The 16,410-nt window shown below is 45.3% G+C and overlaps 1 protein-coding gene across 1 annotated transcript in view; it reads left to right on the top strand.

The window, feature by feature from the left end:
- Nucleotides 1-15,716, top strand: part of hadhb (hydroxyacyl-CoA dehydrogenase trifunctional multienzyme complex subunit beta) — a 39,558-nt gene extending 23,842 nt beyond the window's left edge. Inside the window, exons 14-16 of the mRNA XM_041852287.1 lie at nucleotides 13,415-13,489; nucleotides 14,867-15,031; nucleotides 15,104-15,716. Of these exons, the coding sequence (XP_041708221.1) occupies nucleotides 13,415-13,489; nucleotides 14,867-15,031; nucleotides 15,104-15,139 (276 nt within the window). The 3' untranslated portion in view covers nucleotides 15,140-15,716. The remainder of the gene's footprint in view (nucleotides 1-13,414; nucleotides 13,490-14,866; nucleotides 15,032-15,103) is intronic.
- The last annotated feature ends 694 nt before the right edge of the window (nucleotides 15,717-16,410 follow it).

Here is a 16,410-nt window from a genome sequence, read left to right as displayed (position 1 = left end):
CTCTATCTCACATTGACCCGACACTCACCCTACTCACTCACCCTACACTCACCCTACTCACTCACCCTACACTCACCCTACTCACTCACCCTACACTCACCCTACTCACCCCCCCTACACTCACCCTACTCACTCACCCTACTCACTCACCCTATTCACTCACCCCACTCACTCACCCTACACTCACCCCACTCACTCACCCTACACTCACCCTACTCACTCACCCTACTCACTCACCCTACACTCACCCTACTCACTCACCCTACACTCACCCCACTCACTCACCCTACACTCACCCTACTCACTCACCCTACTCACTCACCCGACACTCACCCTACTCACTCACCCTACACTCACCCTACTCACTCACCCTACACTCACCCTACTCACTCACCCTACACTCACCCTACTCACTCACCCTACACTCACCCTACTCACCCCCCCTACACTCACCCTACTCACCCCCCTACACTCACCCTACTCACTCACCCTACACTCACCCTACTCACTCACCCTACTCACTCACCCTACACTCACCCTACACTCACCCTACACTCACCCTACTCACTCACCCTACTCACTCACCCTACTCACTCACCCTACACTCACCCTACTCACTCACCCTACTCACTCACCCTACACTCACCCTACACTCACCCTACTCACTCACCATACTCACTCACCCTACTCACTCACCCTACTCACACACTCACCCTACTCACACACTCACCCTACTCACCCTACTCACACACTCACACACTCACATACACACTCACACTGTCACTCCCACACAAACCCTCACACATTCACGTACACTACATACGCACGCACACACGTGTGTATGTGACCAATAACATTTATTTGATTTGACACACACACTTTCACACTAATCATATGCTGCTGTTCTTCATTTTACCCTTATAATTATCTATCCTGATGCCTAGTCACTTTACCCTGCCTTCATGTACATATCTACCTCAAATACCTTATTATTATCTATCCTGATGCCTAGTCACTTTACCCTGCCTTCATGTACATATCTACCTCAAATACCTTATTATTATCTATCCTGATGCCTAGTCACTTTACCCTGCCTTCATGGACATATCTACCTCAAAAACCTTATTATTATCTATCCTGATGCCTAGTCACTTTACCCTGCCTTCATGTACATATCTACCTCAAATACCTTATTATGATCTATCCTGATGCCTAGTCACTTTACCCTGCCTTCATGTACATATCTACCTCAAATACCTTATTATTATCTATCCTGATGCCTAGTCCCTTTACCCTGCCTTCATGTACATATCTACCACAAACGCCCCACACCGCGTGGCTGCTGCCTCTCTAACCTGGTGGTCCCTGCACGCACCCCACACCTGGAGTTCCAGGTCTCAGGCAGCCTCTGGAACTGCCGTTCTGCTGCCAACAAAGCTGACTTCATCCCAGCCTATGCTAATCTCCAGTCCCTCGACTTCCTGGCGCTGACGGAAACATGGATTACCACTGAAAACACTGCTACTCCTACTGCTCTCTCCTCGTCTGACCATGTGTTCTCGCATACCCCGAGAGCATCTGGTCAGAGGGGTGGTGGTACAGGAATCCTCATCTCTCCCAAGTGGACATTCTCAATTTTTCCCCTAACCCATCTGTCTATCTCCTCATTTGAATTCCATGCTGTCACAGTCACTAGCCCATTTAAGCTTAATATCCTTGTCATCTATCGCCCTCCAGGTTCCCTTGGAGAGTTCATCAATGAGCTTGACGCCTTGATAAGTTCCTTTCCTGAGGATGGCTCACCCCTCACAGTTTTGGGGGATTTCAACCTCCCTATGTCCACATTTGACTCATTTCTCTCTGCCTCCTTCTTTCCACTTCTCTCCTCTTTTGACCTCACCCTCTCACCGTCCCCCCCTACTCACAAGGCAGGCAACACGCTTGACCTCATCTTTACTAGATGCTGCTCTTCTACTAATCTCACTGCAACTCCCCTCCATGTCTCCGACCACTACTTTGTTTCCTTTTCTCTCTCGCTCTCCTCCCACACTACTCACTCTGCCCCTACACAGATGGTAATGCGCCGCCGCAACCTTCGCTCTCTCTCTCCCACTACTCTCTCCTCTTCCATCCTATCATCTCTTCCCTCTGCTCAATCCTTCTCCCTCCAATCTCCTGATTCTGCCTCCTCAACCCTCCTCTCCTCCCTTTCTGCATCCTTTGACTCTCTGTGTCACCTATCCTCCCGGCCGGCTCGGTCCTCCCCTCCAGCTCCGTGGCTTGATGACTCATTGCGAGCTCACAGAACAGAGCTCCGGGCAGCGGAGCGGAAATGGAAGAAAACTAAACTCCCTGCCGACCTGGCATCTTTTCACTCCCTCCTCTCTACATTTTCTTCATCTGTTTCTGCTGCTAAAGCCACTTTCTACCACTCTAAATTCCAAGCATCTGCCTCTAACCCTAGGAAGCTCTTTGCCACATTTTCCTCCCTCCTGAATCCTCCCCCCCGCCCCCCTCCTCTCTCTCTGTGGATGACTTCGTCAACCACTTTGAAAAAGAAGGTTGACGACATCCGATCCTCGTTTGTTAAGTCTAATGACACTGCTGGTCCTACTCACACTGCCCTACCCTATGCTTTGACTTCTTTCTCCCCTCTCTCTCCAGATAAAATCCTGCGACTTGTGACTGCAGGCCGCCCAACAACCTGCCCGCTTGACCCCATCCCCTCCTCTCTTCTCCAGACCATCTCCGGTGACCTTCTCCCCTACCTCACCTCGCTGATCAACTCATCCTTGACCGCTGGCCATGTCCCTTCCGTCTTCAAGAGAGCGGGAGTTGCACCCCTTCTCAAAAAACCAACACTCGATCCCTCTGATGTCAACAACTACAGACCAGTATCCCTTCTTTCTTTTCTCTCCAAAACTATTGAGCGTGCCGTCTTTTTTTTATTTTATTTTTTATATACTTTGTTTATTGAATTTTCAGTACCAGCATTTAGTAAATAATTGCACTTGAAAGTTATTTGGTATGAATATGGAACAACAATTTGAAGACAACGATACAGCAAAACATGGAGAGACAGACATGAAAGAAAAAATAGACATTAAGTACATAAATAAGATAAAACACAAAAAAAAAAAAAAAAAAAAAAGGAAGAATATCTGTTTTGATCCAGTTGTTATAGGTCAGCTAGCACAGTTATTACCGTCCTTAACATCCGAGATGTCGTATATGCACATACCAGGCTTCTTACATCACCAATATATAAATATACATCACTCTGGAACTGCAGGGAAATGTATTCTTTTGACATAAGAAAAGAAGGGGAGCCCACTTTGCATAAAATTTGTCTACAGACCCATTGAGTGTCTGTTTTATTTTCTCAACTTTATGCAATTCAAAATAGATTTAATCCAAAGAGCATGAGAAGGGGCTGCAGAGGATTTCCATCTAAGTAAAATTAATCGTCTCGCTAACAACGTGACAAAGGCAATTACATCCTTATTCATTTTGGTCAATTGTATTGTGGGTAAGGAAACTCCAAATAATGCAATGAGAGGGTCTGGCTCGATCTGTGTGCCGCTTAATTCTGAGAGTGTGTTAAAGATGTCTTTCCAGAAACCAACCAGAGATGGGCAGCACCAAAACATGTGCACATGATTAGCAGGGGACTGGTTACATCGAACACAATTAGGGTTCACATCCTTGTAAATTTTTGATAGTCTTGCTTTGGTCCAGTGGGCCCTATGAATGAGTTTGCATTGGATGAGGCCGTGTCGAGCGCAAATAGAAGAGCTATGTACCCCTTTTGAGTGCCTCTTCCCATAGTTCATCAGATATTTCCTCACCCAGTTCCTCCTCCCAAGAGGATTTGATATTGTTTAATGAGATGGCTTGTAGTGAGCAAATTTGACTATAGATTATTGACATTGTGCCTTTCTGATTAGGAAGAGGGGTGAGAAATGTGTCGAACTGTGTTCCACTAGAAAGGTTGGGGAATCCTGGATCTATGCTGCGGATGTAACTCCGGACTTGTAAGAATCTAAAAAAATGATGTCTGGGGAGACCAAATTTAGCTGATAGTTGTTGAAACGTACTAAATGTATTGTTAGTATACAGATCTCTGAATCTTTTAATACCGAGATTAGACCATGTTGAGAAAGCACCATCAATCATAGATGGGGGAAAAGCTGGGTTTGAGGCTACCGGAGCCAAGGAAGAGGTTGTTTGAAACCCAAAGTGGCGCCTAAATTGATTCCAGATCTTCGATGTTGTTTTGACACATGTATTGTTGGTGAAGGAGGAGTAAGGGCCTGTAATAGAGGAGTGAGCGAGGGAAGACAGTGATGCCGGTGTAGACGAGGCAGCCTCCATCTCCAGCCAAGTTGGGGGTGGGAATATTACTCTGCTCTGCAACCAGTACTGAATGATCCTAAGGTTAGCGGCCCAATAATAGAATCTGAAATCTGGTAGAGCTAGACCGCTCTCCTCTGGTTTGGGCCTCTGCAAGAGCTGTTTTCGCATCCTAGGAGGCTTTTTGTCCCATATAAAGGGTAGAATTAGGCCGTCGATCTTTTTTGAAAAATGTATTGGGTAGAAATATTGGAAGGCACTGATAGAGGTATAAGAATTTAGGGAGAGTATTCATTTTAATAGAGTTAATTCTAGCAACTAAGGAGAGGTGTAGCAAAGACCACCGTTCCAAATCGTCCTTAGTACGGGTTAAGAGAGGAGCAAAGTTGGCTTGAAAAAGGTTTTCAAACCTAATTGTGACATGTACCCGAGATAAATAAAACTGCTGTGTGCTATTTTAAATGGCAAGTTATGTAAAGGGGATTTTTTTGCAGCCATGTTAAGTGGCATCAATTCACTTTTACTGAGATTTAGTTTATACCCTGATATGTGACCGAAGGATGCGAAAGTGGCAAGGGCAGCAGGGACAGAGACAGAAAGATTGGATGTGTATATTAATAAATCATCTGCATATAAAGACAGTTTGTGTTCGTGCCCGTATCTGACTATGCCTTTGATGAGGGGGTTGGAGCGAAGTGCTATTGCAAGTGGCTCTATGGCGAGGGCAAACAGTAAGGGACTTAAAGGGCAACCCTGACGTGTCGATCTTTGCAGAGGGAAGCGATCTGATTGAGTGTTATTAGTCCTGACAGAGGCTTGGGGGGATGAGTACAGAAGTTTTATCCAGGTCATGAATTTGGAGCCAAAGCCAAATTTATTTAGAGTGTAAAAAAGGTATTTCCATTCCACCCGATCAAACGCTTTCTCCGCGTCCAGGGATATAATGGCTTCAGAGGTATTGTTGACAGAAGGATTGTATATAATATTAAATAATCTTCGGAGATTGAAGAATGAGTGTCTATTTTTTATAAATCCTGTTTGATCCGGAGAGATAATTGATGGGAGGACTGTTTCTAGCCGCGTTGCCAGAATTTTGGCTAGAATTTTATAGTCCACATTTAGCAGGCTAATTGGACGGTATGATGCACAGTCAAGAGGGTCTTTGTTTTTTTTAAGAATAACACAAATGGTTGCTTGAGTGAGAGTATGTGGGAGAGCACCATTTACAAATGCATCATTGTACATTTCAATTAGAATAGGGGCTATTTTGGTGATAAACTTTTTATAAAACTCTGTCGGGTAGCCATCAGGCCCTGGGCTTCTCCCAGATTGAAGGGATTTGACAGCGTTAGACAGTTCTTCAACAGTGATCGGCTGCTCTAATTTTTTTTTACCAAATCCCGGCCGACCAAGGCACAGATAGTGAGTGGAAGAAATTATCCAATTCCAGTGTATCCGCTTTACTTTCAGAGGTATATAGAGACTGGTAAAATCTCTTGAACTCCTCATTGATCCCCCAGGATCTAATGATATCCCAGATGATGTACGAATTTTTGTAATCTGAGATGATGATGATTGTTGACGTAACTTGTGAGCTAATAATTTACTGGCTTTCTCTCCTTGTTCATAGTAAGTGCTCCTAGACTTGACAAGCATTTCAGTAACCTGGTCTGTTAATAGTGTGTCAAATTCTGCTTGCAGAGTTAAACGTTCCTTATAAATATCTGGGGATGGTGAAACGGCATAAATGTCATCTAATTGGGCAATACAGCGTGTTAGCATAGATAACCTATTCCTTTTCAATTTGTTCTCATGTGCGGTGTAGGAGATAATTTCACCTCTGGTATAAGCTTTCAAAGTTTCCCAGAGAGTAGACGAGAGATGTTTGGGGTTCTATTTGTAATCATGAAAAAGTCGATTTGACTCAAAACAAAGTTGACAAAGTGTTCATTACTGAGCAGTTGGGTTTTTAGTCGCCAAGGCGGTCGCTGATTGTCAACATTTTGAAAAGCTACTTCCATAGTAACAGGGGCGTGGTCAGATACAACAATTGGGTTATATGAACATGAAGTTATGGAGTGGAGGAGCCGGTCATCAACAAGGAAGTAGTCTATGCGCGTAAAAGTGTGGTGGACCGATGAGAAAAAAGAGTATGCTTTCCCAGCTGGATTAACCATTCTCCAAGGATCTGAGACTGCGAATTCAGACATAAAGGTTCGAACAACTCTAGCTGAGGTTGATAGGGTGGTAGGTTTAGTGGAGGATCGATCCAATTGTGGGTCTAACCAACAGTTAAAGTCACCTCCTAAAATCAACATATGGGTGGACATATCTGGGAGTGTAGAGAAAACCGATTTGAAAAAATCACCGTTGTCCCAATTAGGAGCATAGATATTAACAAGAAGAACCTTTGTATTGAGCAGCCTACCACTGACAATTATATATCTACCATGGGGATCTGCGATCACCTTAGAACATGTAAAAGGTACCGATCTGTGAAGTAAAATAGCCACCCCTCTCGCCTTACTCTGAAATGAGGAATGGAACACCTGACCCACCCATCTGCACCTAAGACTTGAGTGTTGTGATACCTTCAGATGAGTTTCTTGGAGAAAGATGATGTGAGCTTTCAAATGATGAAGATGGTGTAGTACCTTACTACGTTTAACTGGGTTATTTATGCCCCTGCAGTTCCAAGTAAGAAAATTAAAGCCATTCCCTCCAGCAGTATGGGCTACACTAGGCTGAGTCATATCTTAAGAGAGAGAGGATGTGTAAAGGACAAGGTACAATGTAAACTGAAGATCTTAGTTGAACCTAAAAGCGCAAATGTAAAAAACAAAGACAAACGAAGAGGCACAAAAACATATACAAACTATATACATGAACAAACCCTTCCCTCACACCCGCCCTTGCCGAAGCATCTCCCCAAATGAGATGCAAGCAAAACCCTAAATACGAAGAAAGTTTAGAGCTAAGCATGATAACTCTTACTCTGTGCTACCTAAGATTAGTGACCATTTAACTAGAGTAAGCCAAACATGAATAGAATGGTCCCCAATAGAGTCTAAGGAAAACTATCCTCGATTAAGAGAGGTTTAACCTCGACGCAGATGGTAAATAATCAGACTGAAACAGCCATGCAGACCCCCCAGATATTGGCATTAGAGGCGGCAAACCTGGGCTGGAAATAAAAAGATAAAGAAGAGAATGACATTCATATGTCGATGAACCCAGCAGAGATGGCTTCGTTAGTCACCCATTCGGCCTGCTAACTAGCCTGCTAGGGAAGACCAGCCAGCCAACCATTTGTTACAAACCATGCGGTACAACAGCCGCTTTCACGTTCTTGTTGATGAAATCTGCCGCTATAGCCGGGTCCTCGAATCTGTGCATGGAACCGTCCGGTAAAGTCGGTCTCAAAACCGCAGGGTAGATGAGGCCGAACTTCACGCCCGGGCAGGTGTGTAGTTGGCGTTTCACAGCTCCAAAGCTAGCCCGCCTCTTAGCCACAGCTGTTGTGTAGTCCGCAAATATCGAGACTCTTTTACCCTTATGTAGAAGAGGGGATGCTTCTCCCGATCTTCTCAGTATGTCGTTGCGGACGTGAAAGAAATGCACCCTGATGACAAATGGTCGTGGGGGTTCTCCATCCCTGGGTCGGCTACGCAGAGTGCGGTGAGCCCGGTCTAGCAATGGCTTCTCCTCTAGCCCGAGCAGCTCCTGAAGTAGCTGGGCCATGTACTCCGTGGGTCTTGGGCCCTCCACTCCCTCCGGTATTCCCAGTAGACGAATGTTGTTCCTCCGCATTCTACTTTCCATATCTTCGCATCTATTATCGAGGAATGCCACCCTAGTTGTCAATGAGCCGACGCTAGCCTCTAGCTCGCTAATGCGAGTGCCGTGGTCTGTAGCCCCTCGCTCCAAATCCGATAAAGTCACCCCATGTGCGTCGAGCTTATTCTGTATACTCTCGATAGATTTTTTAAGCTCGTCTTTGATCGTTGATATCTCTGACCTGAGGTTGGTAGAGAGACAGTCAATTTTTCCGAAAATGTCGGCTTTGAGGGTGCCTATAACGGATTGTAGCATCTCCACAGTCAGTGTTTCCGTGGGGCCGGCATTGGTAGCGTTCGGTGGCGGGGGTGAGTCGGGAGAAGTTGCAGGCTTGTTGCGGCCTGCTCTTGCAGACTCTGTTTTTGGTCGGGTTGATGTCATTACGAAATTTAAATTTATTAAACTTGAACTGAGTTGTTTATGGGTCTCTTCAGACGCCTGGGCAAACAGAAATGTATGCAGTTTTGCAAAGTTAAATATATAAATTTGGTCACTAACTCAGGAGCGATAGGGAGACGCGTGCTACATCCTTGGCTTCCAACAGCGCCCCCGAGCGTGCCGTCTTTAGCCAACTCTCTTGCTATCTCTCTCAGATTGACCTTCTTGATCCAAACCAGTCAGGTTTCAAGACTGGTCATTCAACTGAGACTGCTCTTCTCTGTGTCACGGAGGCTCTCCGCACTGCTAAAGCTAACTCTCTCTCCTCTGCTCTCGTCCTTCTAGACCTGTCTGCTGCCTTTGATACTGTGAACCATCAGATCCTCCTCTCCACCCTCTCCGAGCTGGGCATCTCCGGCGCGGCTCACTCCTGGATTGCGTCCTACCTGACCGGTCGCTCCTACCAAGTGGCGTGGCGAGAAGCTGTCTCCGCACCACGTGCTCTCACCACTGGTGTCCCCCAGGGCTCAGTTCTAGGCCCTCTCCTTTTCTCCCTATACACCAAGTCACTTGGCTCTGTCATATCCTCACATGGCCTCTCCTATCATTGCTACGCTGACGATACACAACTAATCTTCTCCTTTCCCCCTTCTGATAACCAGGTGGCGAATCGCATCTCTGCATGTCTGGCAGACATATCAGTATGGATGACGGATCACCACCTCAAGCTGAACCCCTGGCAAGACGGAGCTGCTCTTCCTCCCGGGGAAGGACTGCCCGTTCCATGATCTCGCCATCACGGTTGACAACTCCGCTGTGTCCTCCTCCCAGAGTGCGAAGAGCCTAGGCGTGACCCTGGACAACACCCTGTCGTTCTCCGCCAACATCAAGGCGGTGACCCGCTCCTGCTGGTTCATGCTCTACAACATTCGGAGAGTACGACCCTGCCTTACACAGGAAGCGGCACAGGTCCTAATCCAGGCACTTGTCATCTCCCGTCTGGACTACTGCAACTCGCTGTTGGCTGGCCTCCCTGCCTGTGCCATTAAACCCCTACAACTCATCCAGAATGCCGCAGCCCGTCTGGTGTTCAACCTTCCCAAGTTCTCTCACGTCACCCCGCTCCTCCGCACACTCCACTGGCTTCCAGTTGAAGCTCGCATCCGCTACAAGACCATGGTGCTTGCCTATGGAGCAGTGAGGGGAACGGCTCCTCCGTACCTTCAGGCTCTGATCAGTCCCTACACCCAAACGAGGGCATTGCGTTCATCCACCTCTGGCCTGCTGGCCCCCCTACCTCTGCGGATGCACAGTCAAAACTGTTCGCTGCTCTGGCACCCCAATGGTGGAACAAGCTCCCTCACGACGCCAGGACAGCGGAGTCACTCACCACCTTCCGGAGACATTTGAAACCCCACCTCTTTAAGGAATACCTGGGATAGGATAAAGTAATCCTTCTACCCCCCCCCCCAAAAAAACATTTGTAAAGTGATTATCCCACTGGCTATAGGGTGAACGCACCAATTGGTGAGTCGCTCTGGATAAGAGCGTCTGCTAAATGACGTAAATGTGCCCTTGAGCAAGGCACTTAACCCTAATTGCTCCTGTAAGTCGCTCTGGATAAGAGCGTCTGCTAAATGACTAAAATGTAATGTAAATGTACCTCAAATACCTTATTATCTATCCTGACGCCTAGTCACTTTACCCTGCCTTCATGTACATATCTACCTCAAATACCTTATTATTATCTATCCTGATGCCTAGTCACTTTACCCTGCCTTCATGTACATATCTACCTCAAATACCTTATTATTATCTATCCTGATGCCTAGTCACTTTACCCTGCCTTCATGGACATATCTACCTCAAATACCTTATTATTATCTATCCTGATGCCTAGTCACTTTACCCTGCCTTCATGTACATATCTACCTCAAATACCTTATTATTATCTATCCTGATGCCTAGTCACTTTACCCTGCCTTCATGTACATATCTACCTCAAATACCTTATTATTATCTATCCTGATGCCTAGTCACTTTACCCTGCCTTCATGTACATATCTACCTCAAACACCTTATTATTATCTATCCTGATGCCTAGTCACTTTACCCTGCCTTCATGTACATATCTACCTCAAATACCTTATTATTATCTATCCTGATGCCTAGTCACTTTACCCTGCCTTCATCTACATACACATATGTACAGTACCAGTCAAACGTTTGGACACACCTACTCATTCAAGGGTTTTTCTTTATTTTGACTATTTTCTACATTGTAGAATAATAGTGAAGACATCAAAACTATGAAATAACACATATGGAATCATGTAGTAACCAAAAAAGGATTAAACAAATCAAAATATATTTTATATTTCACCTGGAATGCTTTTCCAACAGTTTTGAAGGAGTTCCCACATATGCTGAGCACTTGTTGGCTGCTTTTCCTTCACTCTGCGGTCCGACTCATCCCAAACCATCTCAATTGGGTTGAGGTCGGGTGATTGTGGAGGCCAGGTCAACTGATGCAGCACTCCATCACTCTCCGTCTTGGTCAAATAGCCCTTACACAGCCTGGAGGTGTGTTGGGTCATTGTCCTGTTGAAAAACAAATGATAGTCCCACTAAGCCCAAACCAGATGGGATGGCGTATCACTGCAGAATGCTGTGGTAGCCATGCTGGTTAAGTGTGCCTTGAATTCTTAGTAAATCACTGACAGTGTCACCAGAAAAGCACCATCACACCTCCTCCTCCGTGCTTCACGGTGGGAACCACACATGCGGAGATCATCCGTTCACCTATTCTGCGTCTCACAAAGACACGGTGGTTGGAACCAAAAATCTCAAAGGACAGATTTCCACTGGTCTAATGTCCATTGTTCGTGTTTCTTGGCCCAAGCAAGTCCCTTCTTCTTAGTGATGTCCTTGCAGCAATTCGATCATGAAGGCCTGATTCACACAGTCTCCTCTGAACAGTAGATGTTGAGATGTGTCTGTTACTTGGCTGCAATTTCTGAGGCTGGTAACTCTAATGAACTTATCCTCTGCAGCAGAGATAACTCTGGGTCTTCCATTCCTGTGGCGGTCCTCATGAAAGCCAGTTTCATCATAGCGCGTGATGGTTTTTGCGAATGCACTTGAAGAAACTTTCAAAGTTCTTGAAATTATCCGTATTGACTGACCTTCATGTCTTAAAGCAATGATGGACTGTCGTTTCTCTTTGCTTATTTGAGCTGTTCTTGCCATAATATGGACTTGGTCTTTTACCAAATAGGGCTATCTTCTGTATACCCCCCTACCTTGTCACAACACAACTGATTGGCTCAAACACATTAAGAAGGAAAGAAATTCCACAAATTAACTTTTAACAAGGCACACCTGTTAATTGAAATGCATTCCAGGTGACTACCTCATGAAGCTGGTTGAGAGAATGCCAAGAGTGTGCAAAGCTGTCATCAAGGCAAAGTGTGACTATTTGAAGAATCTCAAATATGAAATATTTTTTGATTTGTTAACACTTTCTTGGTTACTATTTGATTCCATATGTTATTTCGTAGTTTGTATGTCTTAACTATTATTATACAATGTAGAAAATAGTAAAAATAAAGAAAAACCCTGGAATGAGTAGGTGTGTTGCTGACAGGTGTATAAAATCAAGCACACAGCCATGTATATAGCTCCACATTGATCTGGTACTGGTACTTCCTGTATATAGCTCCACATTGATCTGGTACTGGTACTCCCTGTATATAGCTCCACATTGATCTGGTACTGGTACTCCCTGTATATAGCTCCACATTGATCTGGTACTGGTACTCCCTGTATATAGCTCCACATTGATCTGGTACTGGTACTCCCTGTATATAGCTCCACATTGATCTGGTACTGGTACTCCCTGTATATAGCTCCACATTGATCTGGTACTGGTACTTCCTGTATATAGCTCCACATTGATCTGGTACTGGTACTCCCTGTATATAGCTCCACATTGATCTGGTACTCCCTGTATATAGCTCCACATTGATCTGGTACTGGTACTCCCTGTATATAGCTCCACATTGATCTGGTACTGGTACTCCCTGTATATAGCTCCACATTGATCTGGTACTCCCTGTATATAGCTCCATATTGATCTGGTACTCCCTGTATATAGCTCCATATTGATCTGGTATTGGTACTTCCTGTATATAGCTCCACATTGATCTGGTACTGGTACTCCCTGTATATAGCTCCATATTGATCTGGTATTGGTACTTCCTGTATATAGCTCCACATTGATCTTGGACTGGTACTCCCTGTATATAGCTCCACATTGATCTGGTACTGGTACTCCCTGTATATAGCTCCACATTGATCTGGTACTGGTACTCCCTGTATATAGCTCCACATTGATCTGGTACTGGTACTTCCTGTATATAGCTCCATATTGATCTGGTACTGGTACTCCCTGTATATAGCTCCATATTGATCTGGTACTGGTACTTCCTGTATATAGCTCCATATTGATCTGGTTCTGGTACTTCCTGTATATAGCTCCACATTGATCTGGTACTGGTACTTGCTGTTAGCTCCATTCTTGTGTATTTTATATTATTCCTCTTGTGTTACAATATCTTTTTTTGTATTCATATTTTTTAACTCTGAATCGTTGGGAAAGGTTCGTAAGCAAGCATTTCGCTGTAAAGTCTACACCAGTTGTATTCAGCGCATGTGATAAATACAATTGGATTGGATTTAGATGTTTAGTTTTGACAACGTATTGATTGTGTGATATTGATGTGATGTTGAGGAAGAGTTCACTGCCTCTATCTAATGTAACACTGATGTGTGTGTGTTTTAACAGGGCCAGATAATGGCTAACCTGAAAGCGTTGGATTCAGACTGGTTTGCTCAGACCTACATGGGACGGAAGGCTAAGGTAATATATGAACTATAATAATATTGTGGAGTACTATATACTTCCTGTATATAGTACTCCACATTGATCAGCCCAACTGATTCTAATCTCTGTTAACCCAGAACTAAAGTCTAATGCTCGATTAACTTCAGGGTCCATGCGTGTTAGACTTTATAGTCTGAAGGTAGCACTCAAAAGCCCAATCGGTCCTGATAATGACGTACTACGATATATCTGTGCAGCACGGCATTGCTTTCTCTCTCTGCTGTGTGTTCATCTTGCTAGCTGTCACTCAAATCAAATCAAATGTTTGTCACATGCGCGGAATACAACCGGTGTGAACCTTACAGTGAAATACTTACAAGGGAAAATGGTGTGCCACCGCTTCAAGATGAGTCGCTTTCAAACTAGGGATTTGGTGGCTAATTGAGGTAAAACAGTAATTTTGCTCAATGATTATGCATATATGAATGACATATTGACACGTCCAGCCCAAAGCGGAAGGTTTAAAAAATGCGTAGTTGCCAAAGTTCCAGAGTAGCTAGTTCCAGAGTAGCTAGTTCCAGAGTAGCCAGTTCCAGAGTAGCCAGTTCCAGAGTAGCCAGTTCCAGAGTAGCCAGTTCCAGAGTAGCCAGTTCCAGAGTAGCCAGTTCCAGAGTAGCCAGTTCCAGAGTAGCCAGTTCCAGAGTAGCCAGTTCCAGAGTAGCCAGTTCCAGAGTAGCCAGCTCCAGAGTAGCCAGCTCCAGAGTAGCCAGCTCCAGAGTAGCCAGCTCCAGAGTAGCCAGTTCCAGAGTAGCCAGAGTAGCCAGCTCCAGAGTAGCCAGCTCCAGAGTAGCCAGCTCCAGAGTAGCCAGCTCCAGAGTAGCCAGCTCCAGAGTAGCCAGCTCCAGAGTAGCCAGCTCCAGAGTAGCCAGTTCCAGAGTAGCCAGTTCCAGAGTAGCCAGAGTAGCCAGCTCCAGAGTAGCCAGCTCCAGAGTAGCCAGCTCCAGAGTAGCCAGCTCCAGAGTAGCCAGCTCCAGAGTAGCCAGCTCCAGAGTAGCCAGCTCCAGAGTAGCCAGCTCCAGAGTAGCCAGCTCCAGAGTAGCCAGCTCCAGAGTAGCCAGCTCCAGAGTAGCCAGTTCCAGAGTAGCCAGTTCCAGAGTAGCCAGTTCCAGAGTAGCCAGTTCCAGAGTAGCCAGTTCCAGAGTAGCCAGCTCCAGAGTAGCTAGCTCCAGAGTAGCTAGCTCCAGTTCTAGCCGTTAGGGGCTGACTGTCCCCTCCCCTTCCGAAAGTCGAAAGATGCTAACACCTGCGAAATCGTGACAGATCTACCGTACCATTTGTTTCCGTAGTCTGTCCACCAGAGATGTTCCTTTCCCTAACTCTGCTGACTGTTTTTGTGTATGTGTGTGTGTTCAGGTGGGGGCCCCTGCCATGGAGAAGTTTAACCTGTGGGGGGGCAGTCTGTCTCTTGGTCATCCGTTCGGAGCCACCGGCTGCCGCCTGGTAACCACGGTAGCACACCGCCTGCAGAAGGAGGGGGGCCAGTATGGTCTGGTGGCTGCATGCGCTGCGGGTGGACAGGTAACTCTCCACACTACCAGCTAATTAAATATAATCAACAGTAAAGTCATCTTACCTGTGTGTGTGTTTCAGGGCCATGCGATGGTGATCGAAGCATACCCTCAGTAGAACAGAGGATTCTGGGAGGACTGAGATGATGATGATGATGATGCAGTCTGTGTTAAACACAGGAGAAGACTACACACACACACACACACACACACACACAACCGGAGAGAACCCACCAATTAGAGACACACAGAGGAAAAACACCCACATTATCAGACTGTACATACTAACACCACTTTGCCTTGTTGGGTTAGGGCATGTGTTTGTGTGGAGGAGAGTGGGTGTGTAAATTATATCAGAGTTTTGAAGGTTGCCTTGATGTTAGGGTGCAGCGCTGCAGTACCATATTCACACAGCCAGTAATGTAACATAGTGGGGGTATTTCAATAGTCTGTGGCCTCCTCTCATTTCCTCTCATGAAAGGAAATACTTAGTAGGTAGTTGTCCACCGTGATGCCATCAGCTGTGTTCGTATCAGTGCAGATGGAGGAGAAGAAGCCATTTTAGACTATTGAGATGCACCTTGATCCGATCATTCAGATCAATATGATGCTGATGTTTATACTCTCTTTTTGTTTTCTTACAAATTAATGTCTTATTATTACAATGACTGATTTAATAAAAAACTAAAGAACTAGCCTACATCTTCCTATAATAGATTTCTAATTTATTTTCTGTGTTTCTGAAATTGTAACCTCCATTACCATGAAAAAGTCTGACACCTGAAGCAACATTTTCTTCAGAGATAAATATTTTGTACTGTAACTAGCTATGTTGACCTGTATAATGGAGGAATGGCTATCAACACATCTCCTTCGCGTGCGTAATCAACTCATTGTTACTCTCCTGTCTGGGATGGCTACAAGGCCCTCCCCTGCCCTCCCGTCGACAAATTAGATCACGCCTCCATTCTGCGCCTCCCTCCTATAGGCAGAAACTTCAACAGGAAGCACCCGTGGAAAGGACTGTTCAACGTTGGTCTGACCAATCAGAATGTATGCTTCAAGTAACTGAGGAGTATATCTGTCTGTAATAAAACCCTTTTGTGGGGAAAAACTCATTCTGATTGGGTGGACCTATGCCCTCCCAGGCCCACGCCTGGCTCCTCCCCTGCCCAGTCATGTGAAATCCATAGATTAGGGCCTAATGAATGTATTTAAATTGACTGATTTCATTATATGAACTGTAACTCAGTAATATATTTGAAATTGCTGCATGCTGCATTTTATATTTTGGTTCATTCGTAAAGTATTCAGACCCCTTGACTTTTTCCACATTTTGTTACGTTACAGCCTTATTCTAAAATTGATTAAAACAATTTTTTCCCCTCA

The sequence above is a fragment of the Coregonus clupeaformis genome, chromosome 28 (genome assembly GCF_020615455.1).
Source record: "Coregonus clupeaformis isolate EN_2021a chromosome 28, ASM2061545v1, whole genome shotgun sequence".
Lineage (NCBI taxonomy): Eukaryota > Metazoa > Chordata > Actinopteri > Salmoniformes > Salmonidae > Coregonus > Coregonus clupeaformis.
This window is presented reverse-complemented; position numbering and strand designations above follow the sequence as displayed.